The following is a 27,235-nucleotide window of genomic DNA, read 5'->3' on the forward strand; positions in this document are numbered from 1 at the left end:
CCTTTTCTCCAGAACATTCTAGCCCCGACACTATACTTCCCATATTTAGCTGTACCTTGAGCTGCTTCTGCAAGATCGGATAATTCCTTATTTGAACTTTTGCCTGTCTTTAGACAACAATGACTAGTACGTCACCGGTTGCTGGGTAAAGCTTCTTTATGACTGTCCAAAACAGTAAGCTAAGGCGCCCACAAGGTGATTGATCATTAATTAATCATTTTTCTTCGTCTATACCCCTATTTACCTACCCCTTCACCCCATCAGAGGATTGTCAGAGATTACAGCAGGGCATTGATAGGATGCAGAATTGGGCTGGGAAGTGGAAGGTGGAGTTCAACTCAGATAAATGTGAAGTGGTTCATTAAGGTAGGTCAAAATTGAAGAAAACATATTAATAATCATAGGAGTCTTGGCAGTGTTACGGATAGACGAGAGCTTGGACTCTGTGCCCATAGGACAGGCAAAGCTGCTGTGCAGGTTGTCAGTGTTGTTAAGAGGGTGTACAGCGTGATGGCCTTCATCAACCGTGGTATTGAGTGAATTAAAGAGCCGTGGGGTAATGTTGCAGCAAGAGACGACTATAGTTGGACCCCACTTGGAGTACTACGTTCAGTTCTGGTCACCTCACTGCAGGAAAGATGTGGATACTATGGAGAGAGTGCAGAGGAAATTTACAAGTACGTTGCCTGGATTGGCGAGCAGGCCTTATGAGAACAGGCTGAGTGAACCCGGCCTTTTCTCCTTGGAGCGACGGAGAAGGAGAGGTGACCTGATAGAGGTGTAAAAGATGGTGAGAGGAATTGATCGTGTGAATAGCCAGAGGCCAATTTTCCTCCAGGGCTGAAGTGACTACAAAGAGTTCGCATAGTTTTAAGGTGCTTAGAAGAAGAAACATGGGAAATGTCAGGGGTATGTTTTTCCACACAGAGAGCGGCGGGTGAGCAGAATGCACTGCCAGCAAAGGTGGAAGATGCTGATTTAATAGGTTCTTTCAAGAGAGATGAGTAGATGAAGCTTGGAAAATGGAGAACCATGCGGCAGGAAAATTCTCAGCAGTTTCTACAGTAGTTTATATGATCGATACAACACTCTGGGCCAAAGACCCTATAATGTGCCGTAGATTTCCGTGTTTCTCTGTTTTTATCAATACGCCCGTTAGAGGGAATAGAAAATCTGCATATTCATCTTTCTGGATAGGAGGACATGACGTTATCAGGTGTAATACATTTTATTTGATGTAAAATCAATACTGTCAGTAGTAGTAGAAGTTGTGCACTTGTTTATAAATTTGACCTGACAAATACTTCGAAGTTATTTCTTGTTGTATAAAAGGGATTGCAATTAAATGCCAACACCGATAAGAATATTGTTTTCGTGAATATATTAAGGTGTCTAGATTTTAAGTAGCAAAGTAATCGCACTGAAAGTAGCAATCACTTTAAAATGGATTACAAGCATCGTCAAATTATGCTACCTCAATATAAATGTACAATTTAATTCAAAACAATCATATGGAATTCTTCCAGCATTTATTATATTAGTTCCATAGTCTGTCGCTAATATTTGAGCACCGCACCCTTTATTGTGTATATATTGAACAATTCTACAACCGCGTACTTTACAGACAATAACATATAGAAAGTGAAAGCAAAAGAGGGCACATTTAGTTTTTTTTTGGTCTTCAACGGGCTGATGTGAAGTATGGGAATGAACCGTCGACGATTCGAGCTGCAAGTGATTTGGAAATCCTGGTGTGCTGTCGGTCATTTCATCATTGTCGTCAGTCGAAGAGAAAACATGGAAAGCCAGATGCAAGCGAATCTACGACTGGGCCTCTGTTCGAGCGAAAATGAGCGGCATCAAATTGAATAGAAAAACACAGTTTCACCAAACAAAGTAACTTTTGGGACAATGTTCAATGTGGAGCCAAAACAAACAATTTCTTTGCAACAGCCATTGTTGGCGACAGATTGTCTGCAATATTTCTGGCTTACACAACCAGTCCGCTTCGACTTTTAAAAAAGTAGTATATTAAAAGAACATGTGGAGTGTGCAATGTCACATAGTTCGCTTTAACCTTGGAAATCATGTTCTGCACGCATAAAAACAGAGCTTCTCATAGGCCACTGACGGAAACTTGATGTATTTTTGGAAACAGAGTGTTAAACAGACACAAAAATATATCAGAAAATACAAGGCAACCAATGAATATATACTTCTGGTTACTGTGGATAGGCTAGAATAAAGGAAAGAACACGTCTTGTTTGTTCTGAACAATATCGGCAATTCAGGGTAGCAGAATATCAACACAACCACTGTCCGTCACGTTCACACTGTCTAAGGAATAAATTATGTCACTCACAACATCATTGCGATCGTCAGGAACCAGATCATGGAGCGATCATATATAAAACTTTATTTCCGACGAATGCCCCTGTACAGCAAATTACTTGGGATGATGAACTATTTTCTCATACTCCAAACATGCTCATTTATTTCATATTTAAAGGACTATAATTCAAAGTGATTTAAAAGGAGGAAATCAATGATTTATTAAATTGAATGCTGACTACAGACTTCATTAACACTCTTCCTGTAACGCAAGATCCTCACAAAACCGCGAGATTGTTCAATCACATCAATACGCACATAGTAGGACAATTTTCTTTGCTGTTTATGATTACAGACAGATTGAACCAAAGTAGAGCAAAATGAAAATAAGTGTACTGACCATGAATATTGGAAAACAACCCTTCAGGGTCTTGTGGATCATGACATGCACTATATAGATAGTCGTTGGTGTAATATTCGGCTTCATTAATGGAAGGAATGGATCCAGTAACTAAAATTCAATGAAAGAGATCATCAAGGTATTTGTTTGGTATTTTTCTTGTTTTTGTAATGAACACATCATTAAATCATCGCGTCAATGACTGTATCATCTTTACCTTAAATGGCATAATCGTTGAATACCGTTCAATAGAAAGTGAAAAGGAAGATGCGTGTTCCGCCTTCAATTGCTAATGAAACAATCGATATGTGTTTATGGAATCGATTTTATTGCTAATTCGTGTGTGTATTGCTCTTGTTAACGCTTTCATTGACGGATGAAGGTGACTAAGACAAGCCTGCTGGAGGAGAATGAGGAAATATGTAGATAGAAAGACAGATAGATTGATAAAGTAATACAATGCAAAGGTATTTATCTCGGCCTTCCTTTAAGTGGGGACAGTTAATGTTATCGGTTACAGTTCAGTCGATATATTAAGCAAAAATAAAATCAGCTGAAGTGACTAAAGTCGTCATCCAATTAGCAGAACATTTTTATAGGGAAAAATAGTTCAAGTTCCTAGTTAAGTGTCTTCGTACAAGAATGTGAGTAGGTACGTCCTTGGAAAGTTTGGTAGAGTGAGCCATAGTTCGTGGTGGGTGAAGTATTGGAGAGGATAGTCAGCGACATAATTTACCTGCTTAAACCACACTCAGAGTATCACGCTCAGTTCTGGTCAGCTCATTTTAGAAAGGTATGAATCCTCAGAGATAGTGTAGAAGAGATTGAACACAATGATTCCCGAACTAGGGGCAACAATTTATAATTATAGATTGTTCGAGCTGGACCTTTCCTCCTTAGAGGCTTTTCCCAGATCGGAAGTGGCTAATATGAGGAAGCTACCTTTAACCTGATTCGAAGAAAGAACGCAGTGTTGTCAGTGGTAATTTTGCTAGATAGATAGGGGTGAAAGCGTGGAACGCCCTTTCGCGCTGGTATTGGAGATAGATATATTAGGGCCATTTAAGAAACTTTTATGTGGCCACATGTGGTCCATTGCTTTATGTGGAAGCAACTAAAGAATGTGTAGGAAGGGAGAGCAAAATTGATCGCATGTAAGTTAACAGGTCGGCACAACACCGTGAGCATAAAGAACCGTACTGTGCCATATTGCTCGATGTTCAATGTTCTCCGTTCTGCATTCTACTGGCGAACAGAGAAAAGTTTAGAATTCGGAATTGCTGAGAAAAGTGCGAGTTATTTCAGGAAAGAAGAAAGGGAATGCCTCTAATACTCTGAAATATTGGAGACTATATCAGCAGATGCTGGCAGAGTATGCTTCAGATTTCTATTATCCATTGAGCTTCCGTACGTTGATCGTGAGTAATATCATACCACTCCAGACTCCACACTCAGACAGCTGATACCTGGTTCTCAGCATCCTTCATAATTCATATCTATTGTGCCGTCGAACAATCTATATGGCTTTTCATCATCTACTTACCGCATCTACTTATGTCCTCGAAGCTTCTGACTTAATTTCTCACGTGCCATAAGGTTTCCTTTCCCCTCATCCGGTCTCGCCTATCACCTGCCAACCTGTACTCCTTCCCCATGCTCCATCTCCTTATTTTGGCTTCTGTAACTCCTTTACAGAGCTAATAAAGTGTTTTGGTTCGAAACGTTGACAGTTCATTCTCCACCATAGGTGCACCTTGATCTGCTGAGTTCCAGTAGAACATTGTGTGCTTTGCTCAAGATTTTCAGCATCCGCAGAATCTCTTGTGTTTATTGTATAACATCACACTATTATTTTTCTTGTTACAATTTCATTTCTGAAGTTCCTATACAGGCGCGTGTGTGTGTGTGTGTGTGTGTATGTGTGTGTGTGTGTATGTGTGTGTGTGTGTGTGCGTGTGTGTGTGTGTTATTATTATTGCTTGATTTTGTTACCAATATTGGATGAATTGAGACGGTATCAATTTGTGCATAGCGGATTCCCTGTCATACTACACACCTGAACCTTGCATCTCAGTAAATTTCTTGAATGGTGGAATATTCTCAATTTCCTCGTAAATTGCTTGGTAAAAGTCAACAGGTGATCCATAGCCACTCATTAGTGCATCTAATAAAGAGAGACTGGGGATGAACATCAGCATAAACGAATTGTACACGAACATTATGCTTAAACTAAAATTAATTAAAATGATCTTAGTCAAGGTGCAGAGTTAGTGAACGTGATTGTTGAATCGACCGATGTGTGGATGATGCCTCTGGCCAATCAACCGAATAAATTTGGCATCAGAAAGATGAAAGGAAGGGTACAGAATAATGAGCATATTTCCGATTATTGTTTAATAGTGAATACACATCACATTTGAATCGATGACAAGTTTAATATTATGATTAGATAGATGCGAATGCCATCATTAATGGTAGTGGATGAAGACAGGATGGAAATTTAGAGGTCACTCCAGAACATAACAGAAAAAGCCTGGCTGTGTCGAAGAAATATAAAAGCATCGTGAATATGGAATGATGAAATGATAAGATGATGAAGAATGGGGAAAATGCTTCCTCTTACTTCGATTGGGAGAACCGTATCAGAATATTCGAGGATACAGAGCAGATTCTTGAAATTTATACTTCCAGGTGTTCAGAGCATGGATGTATTACAGTGAGATACACAATAAGGTAGCTACTTAACAAATCAGATTTAACCATTTTCCATTACTACATAATGAAAATTTATCATAACTCCACGATCACTAAGGGCCAGTGAAAACCACCATTACAAATGTCCCACGGAAGGCAAATAAATTCCCAACAAAAGCGATGAAAACATATTTAAGTTTAGTCATGTTTGCACAAAGATCATGTTTTGGGAAAACTCAAAAAAACTGAAAACGTCACAATAAAACGTCGATGTAAAGATTGGCCCTCACCACTGATTGCTGACCGTCTCCTTGCTATCGTCACCAGTATCAATAACTCAATGATGAATACAGATCCAAGGGTTATGCAGACAGTGACCATGATGGATGGGGTCCAGTTTCCAAAATCTTAAAACGAAAAGTAAAAACATGTATTTCGATAAACACGAAACAAACACTATACATCCAATGCAACGAAATTTTGAGCGATCTTTAATGAACTTAATCATACATTCAGTTATCACGATTTTTAAAAGTTATATCCCTATGTATTTCATGACAGAAAGAGCGGAGCGGAGACACAAAGACTATTTCACAATAAACCCTGATATGTCAAAAGTATTTCCCAGCACAATAAACCTTCTCTCCTTCACCTGGTATCAGATCAGGATAAACACCTCAAGTAACGTCGTGTTCAAATTCCATTTCCCCGCACATTGCTGGATTGAAACAGCAAGAAGGAAGGTGAGTTTAATTATAAGAAAACATTTCCAGGAAAAAAAAATATTCCATCGTACTTATCCTTGCATTTCTTGTTAACCGCCTCTAATCAGCACAGAGAGATTTAGCTAGTAATGGTACACGGTTAAGTGTACACTCAATGAATTCAGAAAATATTGGAAAGCTGCCGAATATTATCACTGACACTCTGATTGTAACCAGCAGCTGCGGAATTATTTTCATTCCAATTATGTACTTATACGCCAGGCCTACATAGCGAGGTTGGTCTTTATGAAGGCAGAGCAATACTGAAGAAATGGGATCTTATACCCTTACTATTTCTTCCTGCACGGGTGCATGCAGGGTCCAAAAATAAGACTGAGCACTTGCACTGTTACAAATCGTCACCAAATCTCGAATACTATTTCGGGTCCGACATATTATTCAACTATATTGTCGTTGAGCACACATTATATGCAGCGCCTTCGCAGGATAACTAAATAATCATCAGACCATGCTCGCTTCTCACTAATGCGATGTACCGGAGCCTTGGGTCCTCACAACTGGGCTCAGAAATAATTATTACCTCTCAACCACCATGCTCCTGATAGGGTGCATTACTTCAATTATTCCAGTGGTAAACTGATTCCACAACCTATAATTTATTTCAAGGGTTACATAACTCTTGTTCTCAGCATTAATTTTTACTGATCAACTTGTTGATATTTTTTTCTGATTTTGCATTTGCGTACTTAGTTGCTTTTTGCTATTTGTTATTTTTCCGCGCTTGTTTCTGAGTAGTTCTTTAAAGTTTCTGTTGCGTTTCTATACATGCACAGTGAATGCCGTAAGAAAACGAATCTCAAGGCAGTATATGACGATATATGGATATTTGGTAACAAATTTCCTTTGAACTTTAATATTTAGTATCTGCAAACACCAAAACTTTCTCAAGAGTATTGGACGAGCAACTAATTGATTCACAGAAAATGTCTGACCGGGAGTGGAGATCATGTTTTTAACAATTCTGCATATTCCTGCTTAAAATATTTGAGAAGACGATCAGGATCCCATACAGTTTCTAAAGTGTCTATTGTGAACTCAGCAATTAGGAAATACGAATAATCAATTCTTGATATCTGCAGCATAGATGCAAAATGTAAGCGTCAAAATCCATACCTGAATTGTTGCGTTCAGTAGGAGTCACTCCGGAACCTGTGTACATATTGCAAAGAAGTTTCAGAAAACGCATCTCTATTGGTGTTTATATTGGATATTTCTCATTCTAAAATTAACAAATCATTTGAAGAGAAATTGGAAATGTCAGACAAAGCACAGAGCATACCAGAACAAAGAACGATGACATCTTCTTTGTGATCACAGTCGTGTTGACCAAATGATGAGGAACGACAGCTGGACAGAAAAGGTTCACTTCCCGTGCATTTTACTTCATCAAGCCAGACAGGACCGGCTGCCTGGGTCATTTTAACATCTTCTGGAGCCCAGAGAGCAAGGCCACACCTTAGCTGTCTGCAGACGACATTGGCATCAGCCAGATCCCAAGAGTCGTCACACACCGTGCCCCAGCTGTCATTAAACCAGACCTCAAGCTTTCCGGAGCAGTTGTGATTGCCGTTAACAAGACGCAATGGAACATCTAGGCATGAAACAATAAAATTGAGATTTATTTAATAATTAGTCTGGGAATCTGAAGTTCGTCAGAGAGAAAATAGAACTAATTATAGAACGCAAGGGCAGGCACCTCGGCCCACCATTTCTTTATCCAACACTGCCAAATTATACCACCTCTCTTCTGCCTCACATAATCGATATCGCTCAAATATTTACACTTGCCTACTCCAGCTGAAAGCCTTTTAATCACGATAACTGTAAATATTTCTATTATCACTCCTCAAAACCTGCTCCAAGCAATATCATTCTCAATTTACGAATAAAGGTTTTCCTCAACCACTTCATTTAAGCCGTCATCTGTCACCTTAAGTACGTCCATTAATATTTGATTTTTTTTTTACAATGGTTCAGACTCTCTACCTGGCCTGTCTCACCTAATGATACGTATCTATTAGGACTCATTTTAGGTGCAGAATGAGCCCCAAGTGTTTCCATTCCTTCTTATCCAGGCAGACTCTGAGTAAATCTCTTTTATAAACCCCACATGCTTCTTGAAATGCGACGAATGGAAATATAAATGATATGAAATCATTGCTTTTCATATCCACAAATAGTTTATGAAGTCCATTCATTGTTGAACGAACAGGCAACATATCTTATTCTTATCATTAGTGTCCGATTAATGAAGGCATTACGTCACAGACCTTGCTCTTCAACTCATACTTCATCATGAAATGCTCAAAGACATGATGAAGGACAAAACCAATTTCACTGTCAGCCAGTTTGTTTTTTGTCTTCAGTTCATACCGGCGAAACAAAATACACTCGAATACAGCTCATGCACATCTTTCAACTCCAACCATAAATTGTGGGCGTTATATATACGTCGTCCTATGTTCTCTCCAGTTAACCACTTGTGTTATTTTGGTTAAGTAATACAGAATGCCTTGCTCTCTCATTTTCTCATATTTCCAACGAAATAGATATCTTTTATCTATTGATCGTAGCCTTTATTCATCTTTCTATATTGCCCAATAACCCGACCGTCTTTATGTATCCTGCGGTTTAGATATATTTACTTCATTTGTTTTATCCAAATCAACAATGTCTCTCGCCTTTGACTATCTCCATACTTTCCCTCGTTCACTTCCCTCCTTCCAAGGTAATACCGATTCCCAAGTCCGTCCAGCTGGTCAGAAGACAATTCCTGCATATCATTTATAATCTTGCCTGATAACAAATGTTCCCGAGGAATTCCAATTAACTCCCTCTATCTTCTGTCTGGACATGGAATTCGTCACAATTCACTCCCCTTTGGCAGTGCTCAACAGAGTCGTGGGAAACCAGGATTCTGGTCAATGCGCGCCCAATTTCGTAGAGGGCAAGAGGAACGAAATTTATTTTTCTGATAGCGGCATTAATACAAGGTTTTCTGATTTCAGCAAAGAAGTTTTCGAATTCGTCACCTTTTAAAGGGAAAGAGGAGAATGCGTTTTCTTGCAAGCAGCCTCTTTCAGTGATTCCTTCCGTCATATTGGTTTCTGTTGACAAAATAAATATTTTGACGAATTTATACATAAATATGTAAAACGTAAATAGATATAAGACTGTCTTATTTACCTTCGCAAGCAACTCCTGCATCCTCAGTATGGTCACACTGGTGTTTTCCCCACGGTTGCGACTGACACTGCCAAAGGGTCGATTCGTGTGAAGTACATTCAATCTCATCCAACCATATAGGTCCACGTCCCTTTCCAAATTGATATGAGCCAGGATAAATATTATTCATTGGTCCACATTTCATTTGTTTGCAAATCACTTCTGCAGACTTGCCATAAAGGTTCGTGGAACAGACTGTTCCCCAGGTCCCGTTGTACCACACTTCAATTCGTCCTTTGCATCGACTACCTCCGTCCTGCAGGCGCAACTTTTTGTGCTCTGATAAGGATGTATTTGAAGACAAAAGTTGTCGCAAAATTAGCATACAATGGGAAACGCGTTTTTTTCTACTTCTGCAACAGAGATTAGCCGTGTGTGTGTGTGTGTGTGTGTGTGTAGAACAAAGATAAAAAAATAAAATGAGCACATTCAGTAGGAAGTTATTGATTAGCAAAATTAAACGAACCCAGGAAGCACGGAGTGATATATTGTGCTGAATTACTGAAAGGAGGGTACGGGTTAGTGACGGAAAATTGAGGAATAGAAGATCAAGCGTCTGATACTGGAATCTTATCGGATTCACCAACAATTGAGAATGGTAAATATTTGAATTCATTTAAGGAAGAAGTATGAAGAGCAGGGAGAATCTGTCCATCCCCTGTCCTTAACGAAAAGTATGAATTGAGACATTGGAAATATGTTGACCGACAGAAACCGCCACTTGCTCTTCAGGGCAAAAAAAACGTGGTTAAATGTTTTGACTGTCCCTCAGTACCTCATTCTTAAGACCGCACCTACTAAATCCAGACTAGTAACAGACTGTGATGAAATAAAGGCGGCGAAATTACAATATTATTTTCATTCATTCTATCCCCCGATTCGATAAGAGTGTTTGAAACTGATTTTAGGATTTATTTGTGTGTGTATATATATATATATATATATATATATATAAAATATATATTCCAGGCATTATCTTCGGAGATTCTAATGTAATCACCTACACTATTTAATCGCATGCAAATCACCTGTGTTTTGAATTCGGAAAAGCTGACCTCACATTAGCTTCTGGCTTTTTGCCACTTCATTTAGCCACAGCTACTCTGATTGTGTTATCTGTCTTTTATTCCTTTCTGCGACAATACAACTCAATAGAATATTCGTCTTCTCTGGACACACTACAGCCTTCTAGTCTCGGTATCAAATTTCTACCGTTGGCTCTTTTAGTTGATTTTGTTTACAGATATTATTTTACTCCTGACTTTTTCCCCAATTAATTCAGTAAGTGAGAAGGAGAGGTAAAGAAACATGGGGAAAAAGAAACAATGGGAATTGAAAAACAATGCTATGTTTTTGCATCTTTTTTTTTTGGGATTTTATTATACGGAATTTACATCGATCCGATTTGATAAATTGTATTATTCTGTCTCTCCTGATTTGGACTGCTATGTTATTTCTAGTCACTAGATGGCCCTGCTTACTCGCATGTTCACAGCAACTTACTACTGCTTTGCTAAGTAATTGAATTTCATCATGAGATCGGGTATTTAAGAATCGCTTGCATATTTTAGTCTGAAACGCTTTGCTACGGGTCGAAGGAATTTGGATCAATATTTGAATCTATCTTTTGTAAGAACGCCTAGCAGTATTTTTTTTTTTTCACAGCTCCTCGAGTAGTGTAACGAGTTGGTGAACAGTCAGTCAACCATCAAACTACACCGATACATAGACTGGAGATTATTTATTTGCCTCGCTTGAGTAAAGAAAACGGGGAAGCACTTGAGCGACGGCAGAAGAATTATCAGGCAGAATCAATACTGAAATCAGGATGATTAATGTTATGACATTAGTAATGGGAAATATAAACATTCCAGATACATAGGGAATAAGTTTATTGCTTCTGCGTACGTGTGCTCCACGCATTATCAACATTTAGACAGTTCATTCTGGCCCAATCGTCTCCTGTCCAGTTTTACATTATTTATTACATCTCCGTAGTCATGGCGTGCTGCACAGACAAAGAAAAGTAAATTTAAAGAAAATTGAAATGTTCTTTACCAGAGCATGTCAATGTCACAGCTTCTTTTTGACTGCAGTCATGTTCGGCCCATGGTGCTGATGGACATTCCCAGAGAAATGTTTCGTTACCCGAGCATCTCACTTCATCTAACCAAACTGGGGGAGGGCGTCTTCCGCAGTAACCGTGAGTTTTATACTCCAAAGCATATCCACAACCCAGTTGTCTGCAGACCACGTTAGCGTCGACCAGATCCCAGGAGTCGTCACAAACCATGCCCCAAGATCCACGGTAATAAACCTCTAGCTGACCAGCACATGGATCTTCACTTCCGGAGAGTCGTAACTGCAAGTGGCCTATCGAACAGTAATATGGAAAGTAAATCAATACATTGGAAAGTAGAAACATCACCGGCTTGTCGTTTCTAAAGATGATTCTGGGATTATTATTATTGCTCTTAAGAAGAGCTGTGCCACGTTGTAACAATTATTCCAGAACTTGAAAATGTTTGAAATCCAAGTATAAAATGTAAAAGTTTGGATGAATACAACATATGAAGAAACGCAGAGTTGCTTCTATCATTAAGGACGGAACTCAGAGGCTGGTAGTTGGACGTTTTCCCACATCTGCTGCTATTCCATTTTCCTGCCTTTCGCACAAACGAGGAAACTACAAGCGAGTTAGCCGGATCTCAGTGTTTGTAAATGTATTGGGATCTATTATCAATGAGAATGCAGAAGACAAACACATGTCTGACAAATGTACTTGCCTGACAAATCTGTTGGAATTATTTGAAGAAATAATAAGTAGGATCGACAGAGGAGAAGCGGTTGATTTTGCGGTACTTGGATCTTCAAACGGCCATCGTCAACCTGCCGCACATGTGGCTGCTTAACGAGTTAGAGCCCGTGGTATTAAAGGAAATATTCTAGGATGGACAGAGCAGTCGCTGATTGGCAGTAGGCAAAGATCGGGAATGAACGGAACCTTCTCCCGTTGGCCGCCGGTGACACGTGGTGTTTTTAGTGGTCTGTGATTGGACCAATTCTTTTTACGTTATGCGTCAATGATTTGGATGATTGTGTTGATGAATTTGCTCAGAGGTTTGCAGACAATATGAAGGTAGCTTGAGGGACAGTTAGATTTGTGGAGGTGATACGATACAGAAATACAAATATAGATTAGGAGAGTGGACAAAAATGACAGATGCAATACAGTTCTGGGTAGTGTATGGTCATGCACTTTGGTAGAAAAAAAAAGGTTTGACTGTTTCCTAACTGGAGAGAAAATACAAAAAGAAAAGAAGCGCAGAAGGGCTTGGGAGCCCCTGTACAGGATTCTCCAGACGACAGTTTACTGGTGTGAGCCGGTGGATAACAAGACAAGTGCAATGGATGTAATTTTGGGACTATGTGAAGCACTGGTGAGACCTCACAAGTAGTAATCAGTGCAATTTTGGGCCCCTTATCTTAGATTGGATCTGCTGAACAAGGAGGGCGTCAAAGGAGGTTCACTAGAATGTCTTTTCATAAGAAGACCGTTTGATGGCTCTGGGTTGTGTTCACCAAAATTCAGAATAAATACCATGCCGAATCTTCGAAATTAGATTAGATTAGATTAGTTTCAATTTTATTGTCATTGTGCCGAGTACAGATACAAAGCCAATGAAATGCATTCAGCATTTCACCTGAAATGCAAAGAATAGCGTTATTTACAAAATAACTGCGGGAGCGGAGGCTCCTGTAGCGCCTACCGGTTGGGAGGAGAGCGATAAGTCCATGGTTGGGGTGAGATGCATCCTTGATAATGTTTTTCGCCCTGCCCAGGCAGCGTTCATTGCCGATGTTCTCAACAGTGAGCAATTGCGTGCCGATAATCCGCTGGGCAGTTTTGACCACACGCTGGAACGCTTTGCAGTCCGATACACAAATCTCTTAAGAATCTCTGGACTCCGCTGTGCTTTCGCTATAATTGCAGTTCTGTGTTGAGTCTAGGACAGGTCGTCAGGTAATTGAAATTGCTGACCTTCTCCTCATCTGATGCGCCGTTGAGGCCTGACCCATGGACCGGTGGTTTCCTCCACCTGAACTCAATACCTCCTCTTTGTCATGCTGACTTTGAGAAAGTGGTTGGTGCTGTGACACCGCTCCTCAGGATGTTTAATATCCCTTCAAAATGCTATTGTGTCATCAAATTTGTCAGTGGTGTCGTCAGCAAATCTGAGTATGGCAGAGGTGCTGTACTTTGTCATACAGTGTAACGCGAAGGAAACACGGAGCTGCGCTCGCAACCATTTGGAGAACCTGTGCTGATGGAGATTTTGGAGTAGATGTTTTTGCCATTGGGAACAAATTGACCGGGTCTGCAGTCCAGGATGCAATTGTATAAGTAGTTATTGAGGTACAGACTTCGAGTTTTTGATCAGTTTTAAGGGGATGGTGGCATTTTATGCTGAGCTGCAGTGAAGAAACAACCCTGCAATGTGTGTATCTTTGCTGTCCAGATAATCCTGGATAGTATGAAGAGCCAGTGAGCTGACCTCTTTAGTGGACCTATTGCTCCGGTAGGAAAATTTGGGCCGGACAAGTCTCCTCTGAGGCAGAAGTTGATATGTCCCATTAGCAAATTCTTAAAACACTTCCTCATTGTTGCTGCCATTGTAACTGACAGATAGTTATTCAGGCAGATCATCAGGTTCTCCTAAGAAACCAGTATGTGAAGTATACTTGAAGTTGGTGGCCACATCAGACTGCCGAAGCAAGATGCGAAAGAGCACGATAGGCAGTTGATCAGCTCAGTTCTGAACTGGTTGGCCAGCCATCCCTTCTGGGCCGTATGCTTTTGGTGAGTTTACCCTCATGAACGCTAATTGCATGTCAGCCTCACAGTCTTGAATCACAGAATTATCGGGGGCTCCGGGAATACTTGATGGCTCGCCCATGTTTTGACAGTCAAAGCGGGCATAAAGTGGATTGAACCCATCTGGAAGCGAAGCTTTTTTCCACTACGTCGCTTGATTTTACACTGTGCAAACCCGTCCAAAATGGTCGAGCTTGCTTCATGGATTTCAGCAAGGCATTTAAAAAAGTACACGATGAAAGGTTTAATGAGAAAATAAGGAGACAGGGGATCCAAGGGGACATTGCTTTGTGGATTCAGTGACCAGCGGGGTGCCTCAGGGATCTGTTGGACCCCTACTCTTCGTGAATCTTATAAATGCTCTGAACGAGGAATTGGCGGGATAGGTTAGTAATATTGCTAATGACACAAAAGTTGGGAGTGTTGTGGATAGTGTGAAGGGTTGTACAGCGGTACATTGATAGGATGTAAAACTGGGCTGAGAAGTGGCAGATGGAGTTAAACCTAGATCAATGTGAGATGGTTCATTTTGGGGGGTAGATCGAATACAATAGCAGAATATAGTAGTAATGGGAGACTATCGGCAGGGCGGAGTATCAGAGGGATCTTGGGGTCCGAGTCCATTAGACAATCAGGGTGCTGGGCAGTTTGACTCTGTGGTTAAGTAAGATTACGGTGCATTGGCCTTCATAAATCGTAGGACTGAGTTTGGGAGCCGAAAGGTAATGTTGCAGCTATATAGGAACCTGATCAGACCCCTCTTGAAGTACTGTGCTCAGTTCTGGTCGCCTCACTACAGGAAACATGTGAAAAGCATAGAAAGGGTGCAGATGAGACTTACAAGGATGTTGCCTGGGCTAGTTACAGAGGAGATGACATGGGTAAGTAGTTTTTTTTTTTTTTTAACGCAGAGAATGGTGAGTGTTTGGAATCGGCTGCCGGCGACGGTGGTGGAGACGAAAATGATAGGGCCTTTTAAGAGACTCCTGGACAGGTGCATGGAGCTCAGGAAAATAGAGGGCTATAGGTAAATCGAGGAAATTTCTAGGGTAAGGACATTTTCGGCACTGCTTTGTGGGTCGAAGCAGCTGTTATTATGCTGTAGCTTTTCTATGTTTCTATGTTTCTATGGTTCATGCTAAGTGTGGAAATCCCCTTCACCTTTTACATTTCTTCCTGCATAAAGTACCACGGCCACCTGTAACTTTCTTGCTCACCGGTCTTGTATGCCTCTTATCCGGTCCTCGCCAGATTGCAAATCTAATGTTTCATTTAATTTTTCGTTTTGCGAAAGATTCTGAGTGATTCTGTACGTCCACACTCATCTATAATTAATTATGTGAAGTATGTGAGAACCTCGGTGTTTTCATTCAGATACATAGATATGTTCTTCAACTCTGCTCAGTCCTCCGAAGAGAAGCATCCTGTAGCCGTCGCTTTTGCCCTCCCCGACGTCCCCTTTGCTGTCCAAATATATAGAGCTTGTCTGCTCGTCTGCAGGTACGATAAGGGCGACCACGAAATCAGATTTACCGAAATCCGGTCTGCTCATGGAGCGACAGTTTTCTTCAGTTATATATCCGAATACATAAATTACACGAATGACAAATTAAGAATTGCTCAGGTGGAACGGAGGAATGTTCTGGCGGCGATGACAGCAGATGAGAAAAGGCTGAAATTTCTGGGCAGGACAGCCAGGATAGATATATCACACAAAGGAACAACTACTCAATTGGCAGGAGTAGGCAACTGTGTCTGGCAAAAAGAAGTTATGGACTGCATAAAATCCAAGGAAATGCTATATGAAGTAGAAAAATTGAGTCGGAAATTGGATGATATTAGGGGGTATGGAGGGAAGGCTGGGGCGGGGTTCTGAATTGGATGATCAGCCATGATCATAATAAATGGCGGTGCAGGCTCGAAGGGCCGAATGGCCTACTCCTGCACCTATTTTCTATGTATGTTTCTATGTATGATTCGGAACTCTTAAATTCCAACAGAAGGCATCCAAAAAAGCTTGAAATATGAGCGCAGACTAGCCAGTAATATGAAAAAAATGGATACCGCAAGTTGTGCTTTCTTCAGTTGTATGAAGAAGGAAAGGGAGCTGAACGCTCGTATTAGACCACGGGAAAATGACGCTGATGAGCTGGGAATTTGAGATAAAAATTGGCAGATGAGCTTAATATGTACTTTACATCTGGGGTGCAATGTGAAGGCACCAGCTGTGTGCTAGTAACCTGTGAATATCAGTTCGCAGGAGAGAGTGTCATTTCAAAGGAAAAATGCTTGGCAAACTCAAAGGTCTGACGTCACCTGGACCAAATGGACTAAATCCCGGAATTCGGAGAGAGGTTGCAGAAGAGATAATACATGCTTTGGTCGTGACCTTTCAAGAATCACTTCACCTTATATATATATTAATAATTTAGACGAGGGAATTAAATGCAGCACCTCTAAGTTTGCGGATGACACGAAGCTGGGCGGCAGTGTTAGCTGTGAGGAGGATGCTAAGAGGATGCAGGGTGACTTGGATTGGTTACGTGAGTGGGCAAATTCATGGCAGATGCAATTTAATGTGGATAAATGTGAGGTTATCCACTTTGGTGGCAAGAACAGGAAAACAGAATATTATCTGAATGGTGGCCGATTACGAAAAGGGGAGGTGCAACGAGACCTGGGTGTCATTATACACCAGTCATTGAAAGTGGGCATGCAGGTACAGCAGGCGGTGAAAAAGGCGAATGGTATGCTGGCATTTATAGCCAGAGGATTCGAGTACAGGAGCAGGGAGGTACTACTGCAGTTGTACAAGGCCTTGGTGAGACCACACCTGGAGTATTGTGTGCAGTTTTGGTCCCCTAATCTGAGGAAAGACATCCTTGCCATAGAGGGAGTACAAAGAAGGTTCACCAGATTGATTCCTGGGATGGCAGGACTTTCATATGAAGAAAGACTGGATGAACTGGGCTTGTACTCGTTGGAATTTAGAAGATTGAGGGGGGATCTGATTGAAACGTATAAGATCCTAAAGGGATTGGACAGGCTAGATGCAGGAAGATTGTTCCCGATGTTGGGGAAGTCCAGAACGAGGGGTCACAGTTTGAGGATAAAGGGGAAGCCTTTTAGGACCGAGATGAGGAAAAACTTCTTCACTCAGAGAGTGGTGAATCTGTGGAATTCTCTACCACAGGAAATAGTTGAGGGCAGTTCATTGGCTATATTTAAGAGGGAGTTAGATATGGCCCTTGTCACTAAAGGGATCGGGGGTAAGAAGAGAAAGCATTTCTGAGTTGAATGATCAGCCATGATCATACTGAATGGCGGTGCAGGCTTGAATGGCCGGTTGGCCTTCTCCTGCACCTATTTTCTATGTAAAGTATCTGCCTTGGTAAGGTCCTGGAGGATGGGAAGATTGCAAGTATCACTCTGAGAAGGGAGGAAGGCAAAGGAAAGAGAATTATAGTCCAGTTTACCGATCGTCAGTGGTTGGAAAGTGTTGGATTCTGTTATAAGTGATGGTGTTCCCAGAAAATCTACGGAATATAACAGACAATTAATCTTGATTTAATATCACAAAATCGATCTCTCCTCGACACTCCAGGCGACTAGACATACTGATGCAGAGAAAAAAAAATATTACATGAAAAATGGTATTAGTGCACGGACAAAAATATCACCAAACTACTTCATTAAGAGATGTAGCGAAAAATATTAGAAGTAAAATACAATTATTTCCGTCGTATTTGAGCATTTATTTGAGTCCTTATCCCTAATGGTTCGGATCAGAAATAATGCCAGGCGTCAGTTCCATCGCCTCGTTTTACACTTCTTCGCAAATTTCCTCTCTCAAATTCCCCCTCCAGAATCCCTTCCTTGCGCAACTGAATGCTCAATTTCCTCTTTTTAGAACACAGAACAGAGACAATAGCTGTGCCCAGCATGTAGCCTATTCTATAAACTGCCGAAAAATGCCCTAACACATAGCACTCTATTTTTCTAAACTTAATGTACCTATCTAAGAGTCTCTTAAAAGACCCTATTTTATCCGCATCCGGCAGTGCATTTCATGCATCCATAACACTCTGTAAAAAACTTACCCCTTCCATCCCCTCTGTATCTACTTCCAAAGAACCTTAAAACAATACCCGGTTGTAGTACAATTTAACTCCGAACAAATGACCCAAAATATATTTCCTAAAATCTTTGTATACACCTCTATCAGGTCACCTCTCATCCCCTGTCACTCCAAGAAGAAAAAGCCGAGCTCACGCAACCTATTCACACAGGGCACAGTCTCCAATCCAGGCAAAACCCTCGTAAATCTCCTCTGCACTCTGTCGATAGTTTCCGCATTTTCTCTGCAGTGTGGTGACCAGAACTTAACAGAATAGACCAAGCGGGGTCTGGCCAAGCTGTAACAGTACCCCACGGCTCTTGATTGTGCCATCGCTTTAACTTAAATCATCATATTTTCAGTCCTAAATGGAAGTCTGATTTTGAAAAGGATAAACTAGGAGACTAGCAATAATACGGAGGGAATAAGCAAGGGCGGGGGGGGGGGGGGATGTCAGAGAGAGAGAGAGCGAGAGAGAGAGAGAGAGAGAGAGAGAGGAGAAGGCAGGTAGAACTCCCAGTATTTAATTGTAATCAATAGCAAAATTGTCGAATGCCAGGAAGATCCCTTTCAGTATATATCCTAAATTATGAATAAATCGTTGAAAGCCTATGCAGTAAATTCGTAGTTCCAGCGAAGCAGAATTAATTTTGCACATTTTGCCCGGGTAAATGCGTTTTTATTCATCGTGTTCAATTTTCTATGCACCTTCCCAACTTGTACTAGCTAGTAGGTTAATTGATTACAATAAATTCGCTCGTATGTTTTAGGAGCGGAGCTGCCGTAGGAGGTGTGGTTGGGTAAATAAATTGGAAGCCCTGCAAGAGGGATATGATTGATAACGCCGATTTGATGAGACAAATGGAGATATAAATACCTGCAAGTCTCAGTATTTCTAAATTTATCTCTCTAAATAATTAATAGCCACACGATATTAAAAATTACAATTTCCACTTTTTCATGCTATTCACCTGAACACAGGACGCCAACGCCGATGAAGTCAGAGGAAGACCGATTGAATATGGATGTCCTGCAATTTTGGAGATGAGATTCGCTTCCTTCACACTGAAGGTCGGTCACCCACACGGGCCCTTCTTTCCCTCTGTACCCCGAGGCGATGTAGGAGGATGTGGCCACACCGCAATGCAGTTGCTTACAGACGACGTTGGCTTCATTGATAGTCCAAAAGTTATCCTGTATTCTGCTCCATCTGCCATTATCATAAACCTCCACCTGGCCGTCGCAGCGGCTTGCCCCTTCGGTCAGCCGCAGAGACCAAATTTCATCTACAATGTGGGTGAGATTGTGTAAAACAATTAATAATTACTCAATGTATCCCAGATACTTTCAGCTATTAGCGGCAAATATTAGTTTATACACTGATTTCCTACAAGGCATCATCCCAAAAGCCATTTAACATCTCTTCTCCCTCCGCAGGATAAAAAAAGACACACACGTTGCGGTCCCAGGCATTATTCTTGCTCGCCGAACATAAAGAGAGCCATTTAAAGTTTTATTATAATTCATTGTTCTTTTTCAACTGTTTATAATATGACTTAACTCACCTGCAAATATTACATCTTTATTTTGGCAGATTTTAAAATGGTACAAAAATTACTATCATGAAACACCAATTGACATAATTCTCTGCACTTTCCAATAATTTCTCCTCAAATTTTAGTTTTATTCACTGTGTACTCAAGGTCTGTGTATCCAAAATAAAACAGTCCAAATTGCAAACGCAGACTGTTGCCACAAAAATTTAGATTCGTGACATAGTTTTGCCAGAAAACTTTGGATACATTCGATTGTTTCCTTTTCCTTTTTTTGTCTCCGTTATGGATATCTCTACGACCAAAGAAAGGTTTCATTCAGACTAATGTTTCAACAACTCACCGGTGCAGATCAGGCTGGCGTCATTTCCATGCGAACAGCTGATCCGACTCCACGCTGAGACTTGGCAATCAGCTAGTCGGGACTCATTGCCCAAACAAAGGCAGTTATCTTTCCACACTGGCCCGTTCCCTGTGCCAAAGTATGCATCTCTGGGAGTTTCCTTTACTGCACCACACTGCAGCTGTTCACAGACCACGGCAGCATCTTCCAATCTGAAGTATTCATCACAAAGTGTTCCCCACTGGTCCCCGTGCTGAATTTCCACCCGGCCAGAACATCTGCTGTCCCCATCAACGAGTCGTGCTACAGGATTCCCTGTTGTATTAATAATTGAATTCAGTTAATTAATCTCAACATAAACTAATTAAAAGAACTTGCACAGGATCGGACCGCTATCCAGAGCACCTGCTCGGCAGAGCTTCGCGAAAGTAAGCGTATGGCACAATGCAGACCGGTATTTCTTTTTTTATCTGATTGACACACAATCATTTTTTACAATGCATTTTTTTAATTGTTGTGAATAATCTGCATACACCACGACAGGAATCTCGCGTTTTTGTAGGTTTTTAACAGAATCAATGTCATTGTTTCAAACATTGGGCCGTACAGGTGAAAAAATGCGTTTCCTTGCCTGATTTCTATACAGTACTCCCGATTTTTTTGATCGTTCACGGTTTCATGCCCATCACTCTAAATGTTATATTTTGTCGAAGTTGAAAATACCATTATTCAGCACCATATCCCACCCATGCTGTTCTTGCCCACTCAGTGGACGATATGCATAAGCATCATATTTATCTATCTATCTATCTATCTATCTATCTTATCTATCTATTTACATGTAATATTTGAGGATACTTCGTGCAATCAGATATTGTGCACTCAGGAGGGGCATTTTCGATTTTCTCTTTCGTTATTGGCGATTAAATTGATGTTAGTCTTTGCTTGTGATGTATATTTTCTTTGCACTTTTACATTATCTATTTTCATGTTTGTTTCTTTCACTGACGACTCATTTCTTAGGTTCATAAGCAACTTTCAAGCTGTCCTTCACGTTAGGCCCCAACAAAATGTCCGCTGATGATTATAAATTACGGGGAATTCACAAGGCATCTGTCGTTGAACTAGCAGCTATATAGTTGATTTTTGTTTATTCTTCTGCTAAGGATTTTTTCATCAGTTTTACAATCGTTATGCAATGGAACGAAGAACAACAAGTATGTGAAGAAGTGGCTTAGCGTACCGAGCAGCCTCACCAATTCCGCAATCCATAGTAGCCAGACAAAGCTTACCATCCCATTGTAATCCCTTGTTGAAGAGGTCAAGGTATCCAAGGTAAGATATTCATGATGCCTCGAGACTCAAAAGACCCTGTCATCAACAACACCCAGCCGGTTGTGCGATCAGGCAGGAAGTTGTCAGCCCATGCAGCAATTGATGAGGCAGAGTCTAGATTGAAGGACAAGGAGGTGGTTGGGGCTACCCAGCTAGGCCGCCAGGGACTTGGCTGGACAGCCCACAGGTGGTGGTTGTCTTCTACAGGTGAGGGGCGCCGTGAGCTTGTAACGTGAGAAATACGACAGGTAGAAGAGGAGAAGAGGTTAGCTAAAACCCCTGGCCTGGCCAAACAGGGGGCTTGGACCTGATGGGAAAGTGTTGAACAACGACATCTATCTTGGAATGTTCTGTGGCAGATGGAACCGCTCCGCATTTCTGTTCTATGCAGAGCAGCATACGATCTGCTCCCAACACCTGCCAACCTCAGCACCTGGCATGAAGATAAGACAGAGAGATGTGCTGCTTGCGGCGAGAAGGGAACACTTCAACATATTTTGATTGCATGCAGAGTCAATCCTTCCTGCGCCATGTACACTTCGAGACATGACAACGTTCTCAAAGTTGCAACAGAAGCGGTTGAGCAGAGAGTACTGCAGCACAACTTAGCTCATGCCCCATGCTGCACAGAACACCGCATATCATTTGTGAAAGAAGGCTCCAAGTCCAGGGTGTACAGCGCAAGCCCACGATCAAGCATACTTTATTCAGCCAATGACTGGTGTGTCAATGCCGACCTGGATGGGAAAGGCAATTTCCCGAGGCAAATAACTTTCACCACATTGCGCCCAGATATAATCGCACGGTCTGACACCAGTAGAGAAGTGGTTATTGGTGAACTTACAGCCCCCTGTGAAAACTACATCGATGAAGCCCATGAGCACAAGTTAACCAAGTATGCAGAATTAATGTCAGAGTGCAGCGACAGACGGGAGAATATCTCATGCTATCCATTCGAAGTAGGTTGTAGTGGCTTTATTGCGTTCAGTTTCCAGAAGTGGCTGCGTGAGCTCGGCTTTACTAGAAGAGAGATCAAGGCAACCAGCAGCGCTGTAGCTGAGGCAGCAGAGACAGGATCAGCATGGGTGTGGACCAAAGGTCCAGAGGGGCAGATAGTCGGACAGCGTATTTATTCCAGTCGGTCTTTATTCTTTGGAATTTAGAAAGTTGAGGGGGAACTTGAGAGAGGTATTTAAAATTATGAGGGAGATAGATAGAGTTGACGTGGATAGGCTTTTTCCATTGAGAGTGGGGGAGATTCAAACAAGAGGACATGAGTTGAGAGTTAAAGGACAAAAGTTTAGGGGTAACATGAGGGGGAACTTCTTTACTCCGAGAGTCGTAGCTGTGTGGAACGAGCTTCCAGCAGAAGTGGTTGACGCAGGTTCGATGTTGTCGTTTAAAGTTAAATTGGACAGGTATACGGACAGGAAAGGAATGGAGGGTTACGGGCTGAGTGCAGGTCGGTGGGACTAGGTGAGAGTAAGAGTTCGGCACGGAGTAGAAGGGCCGAGATGGCCTGTTTCCGTGCTGTAATTGTTAATGGTTATATGGTTATATGGTATACATCTTTTGTAAACCCTTCAGTAGTTGCATAGACACCCGAAGAGTAGACTATCTGTTGAATGGAACAACTCTGATGGAGGCAGATGCCAAGTTTTTAAGATCACCAGTGGGAGGTGGTGCTTTAGCACTGCTGGCCCACCACCTCGAGGGAGTCTTGATCATAAGCGGGCCGAAACTCCTGAAGACAGGTGGCAGATCAACTGTTGATCCCACTGGTGACAGCACAGGACAGTTAACATCTTAGTCCAAGTGTATTTTCAATTCTTTAATTTTGTTTGTCTCCTTCACTGACGACTCATTTCTTAGGTTCATAAGCAACTTTCAAGCTGTTATTCACCTTGGGGCCAACAAAGTGTCCAGTGATGATTTTAAACTATGGGGAATTCACAAGCCATCTGTCGTTAACTAACAGCTATATAGTTGTTATTTTATTTACTCTTCTGCTGGGGTTTTTGTCATTTTTACAGTCGTCATGGCTAAATTTGTAGCAGTAAAATCCGACGCTATTGCAACAAGTTATCTCTCTCTAATCATGTGTATTCTATAGTGGTGCAAATGCATGCTTGGAAGTTGTGCTGCAAAAACAATGGTTTGTATTCATCTACAGTTCCGCACCAATTCGTCTGTGTGGTTCCTTTCAGAAGAAAGGGGAAACGTTTCGGGCAATATTCAATAATCCAGCAAAGTATCAGTACTGAAATAAATAATATTCCATTGCTTTTTGTTAATAGAAATAGCCGTTATATAGCTACAAAGCCTGCTGCGCATTTTAACGTTTAATCAGCTTTATGTCTGTATTTCCACACATGACAAAATTCAGTATCATTAAATTTCTTCGAATTATTAATTTTCACGTTAAGGTGTATGATATAATTTGAAAGGAGTGCTGAGAAATTTTGCGGCATGTACTTCGCACTCAATTTCTAAAGGAAAATTCCAGTTCGCATTTTTTATATATTTCCTATTGCAATAATGTTTTGTTTAATTTATAATACCGCTGCATGCTACGCTTTTGTTGGTGATTTTTGTTTCAACTTATTGAAGCCTTCAAATATGTTAATTTCTTTCGCCAAAACTCAAATTGAAGTCAATCCTTATTTTATTCTTCAAGCAATTTCACCCTCTTAATCTGTCCGTCAATGTCAGATGAAAATCATATCGAACTGTCCTCTGCTGATGGAATTTGCAAATCGCTAATGGGAAAAATGTCGAAAAGAAATACCTGGATCCCAGGTACTCACCAGAGCAGATCACACTGACATCATTCTCATGGGTGCAACGATGAGCTCCTGAAGAAAATGGACAGTCCCACAGTCTCGACTCATTACCCTGACATTCAGAGGCATTAGTCCATACATCTCCTGTTCCTTCTCCAAAATAAGCTCCTCCCCGCACAGCAACAGCGGCTCCGCATTGAAGCTGTCGGCACACCACGCTGGCATCATCCATATCCCAGTGCAGATCACACACCGTGTTCCAGGTTTCTCCAAACTGCACTTCCAGTCTTCCAGAGCAGTCATCACTTCCGGACACCAATCTTGGAACTCGGTGGTCTGAGGAAGATATCAAGCACAGTTAGGAAAAAGAACATTTGAGCAATATGCAGCGAATTCCTTTTGCTTTCATTGCATATAAAGTCCCAATTGGTTCTCAAACAGATGACATTGTTTTCCACGTCCAAATTTCATAATGGGATATCGGAACTGAGTATCAAAATTACTTTCTCTCTTTGGTGGTTAATTAATGCCAGATAATAGATTCTTAACAAGTTTATTCCTATTATTTTTATATCCTCTTTTCATCAGAGGAAATTATATTATCTTTCTTATGGCATGATACCAAAGGCATGAAAATATTATAATAATTCAGGGAAAAAAGTACGAACATTGTTATTATTATTATCATCATCATCATCATTATCATCTTTAATTCCAGATACGGTGACGTTTGCATCGAAATTCTAAAAGCATCATTCATTTTTCCCAAAGGGAATACAGGGAAAATGAACTAAAAGAAATACTTTTACTTCCCCATCTTCACGCTATAGTGGAGCCAAGTATTCACTGAAAAACGTGTATAGAAAAAAATGAAGTAATCATTATATATAGATGACAAATACTTCAAGCATGAAATAAATCTGATGAAATTAAGTCAAGATTTTCGACGAAGAGACTATGGCTAAAAAATAGCAGTCCACTTTCAATATTTCTTATTTAGAATTCTACAAAGGTGATAAATGCAAACACGGTAATTAAGTTAAATCAAGACTGACTGCATTAGATTAGATTAGATTATTGTATTAGATTATGAGGACACTCTGTCCTCGTTTATTGTCATTTGGAAATGCATGCATTAAGAAATGATACAATGTTCCTCTAGAGTGATATCACAAAAGAAAAACAGGACAAACCAAAGACTAACACTAACAAGACCACATAATTATAACATATAGTTACAGCAGTGCAAAGCAATACCATATTTTGATAAAGAGCAGACCATGGGAACGGTGAAAGAAGTCTCAAAGTTCCTATTGACTCCCAATAGTCCCCGATAGCAGGCGGAAAAAGGGAGAAACTCTCCCTGCCAGAAACCTACAGGCACCGACAACTGTCGGCGCGTTGGAAGCACCTGACCACAGCCGACTCTGAGTCCGTTCGAAAACTTCGAGACTCCGACAAGTCCTTCGACGCCGAGCACCGAGCACTGTCTCTGCCCAGAGCTTGGACCCCGTCCCGGCCGCCGAGCAATAAGCAAAGCCGATGACTCGGGACCTTCCCCTCCGGAGATTCTGGATCACACAGTAACAGCGGCAACGAAGAAAACATTTCAGAATTTTCTCCAGATGTTCCTCAGCTCTCTCACGTCTGTCTCCATCAAATAACGATTGTGCACGGCACCCTACTTGACAGATTACAGATATCATTCACCGGAGTGGCCGCGCAAGCTGTGTCACGCCGCCATCTTCTCCTCGTTCTGGATTTGATGGGAAGAAGAATCGCCTGTTTATCCGACTGCACTGTTATTCAAAGAAATAATGGTTGGCGAATTTTGTCAATTTGTTTATATTTATTCCATTTTCCTCAACCTTTTCTACATAAGCGCCATTCCAAAAGATTCTCGTACTTCGTCCATCTGTACATTTTTACTAGTTCCTCTGTCATCTTATACGTGGGTTCTATATATGCGGTGGCACCTACATTGGAAAAAAATGCCGTGATTCTGCCCCGTAGCGATGAAATCAGGTAGCGCTGAGGCTTCACATCCAACAGATGATTTTCGTAACTTCTTCCATCTCTAAAGGGCCCCTAGCACTATTTTCTTTTATTCTTCCCTTTCTAAGTAGGCACACGGCTTTTTCCACAGACATCGCTCCCCCCGTAGTTCCCTTCACCAGTTATCCCTCCCCTCTAATCTTTCTCTGGGCATTTATCCCTGCAAGCAGCCAAAATTCAACACTTGTTCATTCACCTCCTTCCCCCCCCTCCATTAAAGGCTGCAACGAGTCCATCAGGTAAGGTAACATTTCACCTACGAAATGCTATGGTCGTCTATTGTAACTGTTGCTTCTCTGCTGCCTCCGCTACATCAGTGAGACCTCATCAATGTGCAGCTCATTTTTCACTCTCACAACAGAACTTCCCGATAGGCCAACAATTTAATTCCAACTCCTATTGCAACATAACGGTCCACTTGTGCCACGATGTGGACACATTCGGGCTGAAGTAACAAAACCTTGTCTACCGTCCTTGTAGATTTTATGCCGAAGGTAAATATGGATTTCTCCTTTGAGTTAAAAAACGTCGTTTCCCCTCCCCTCGTCTTCAGTTCCCTATTCCAGCCTCTTATGGCTTCTCACCTACCTAGCGCATCCTTTGCTATCCCTCCTTTTTCTTTACTTTACTTTATTTTCGCCAAACAACTGATACCAGAGCGTACAATCATCACAGCGATATGTTTCTGCCCTTCATGCTCCTGGAGTACAAATCGATAGAAAATACAACAAAACAATA

The 27,235-nt window shown here is 41.2% G+C and overlaps 1 protein-coding gene across 1 annotated transcript in view; it reads right to left on the reverse strand.

Moving 5' to 3' along the window:
• Positions 1-1,124: 1,124 nt before the first annotated feature.
• Positions 1,125-27,235, reverse strand: part of LOC140207977 (scavenger receptor cysteine-rich domain-containing protein DMBT1-like) — a 93,635-nt gene continuing 67,524 nt past the window's right edge. The window contains exons 7-18 of the mRNA XM_072276509.1: positions 24,467-24,778; positions 20,325-20,639; positions 19,400-19,714; positions 11,494-11,808; positions 9,397-9,714; positions 9,243-9,317; positions 7,490-7,801; positions 7,324-7,359; positions 5,716-5,832; positions 4,788-4,895; positions 2,732-2,842; positions 1,125-1,835 (exon numbers count right to left, since the gene is read on the reverse strand). Coding sequence (XP_072132610.1) covers positions 1,822-1,835; positions 2,732-2,842; positions 4,788-4,895; positions 5,716-5,832; positions 7,324-7,359; positions 7,490-7,801; positions 9,243-9,317; positions 9,397-9,714; positions 11,494-11,808; positions 19,400-19,714; positions 20,325-20,639; positions 24,467-24,778 — 2,348 coding nt within the window. The 3' untranslated portion in view covers positions 1,125-1,821. The remainder of the gene's footprint in view (positions 1,836-2,731; positions 2,843-4,787; positions 4,896-5,715; positions 5,833-7,323; positions 7,360-7,489; positions 7,802-9,242; positions 9,318-9,396; positions 9,715-11,493; positions 11,809-19,399; positions 19,715-20,324; positions 20,640-24,466; positions 24,779-27,235) is intronic.

Source organism: Mobula birostris, chromosome 13 (genome assembly GCF_030028105.1).
Source record: "Mobula birostris isolate sMobBir1 chromosome 13, sMobBir1.hap1, whole genome shotgun sequence".
NCBI classification, from domain to species: domain Eukaryota; kingdom Metazoa; phylum Chordata; class Chondrichthyes; order Myliobatiformes; family Myliobatidae; genus Mobula; species Mobula birostris.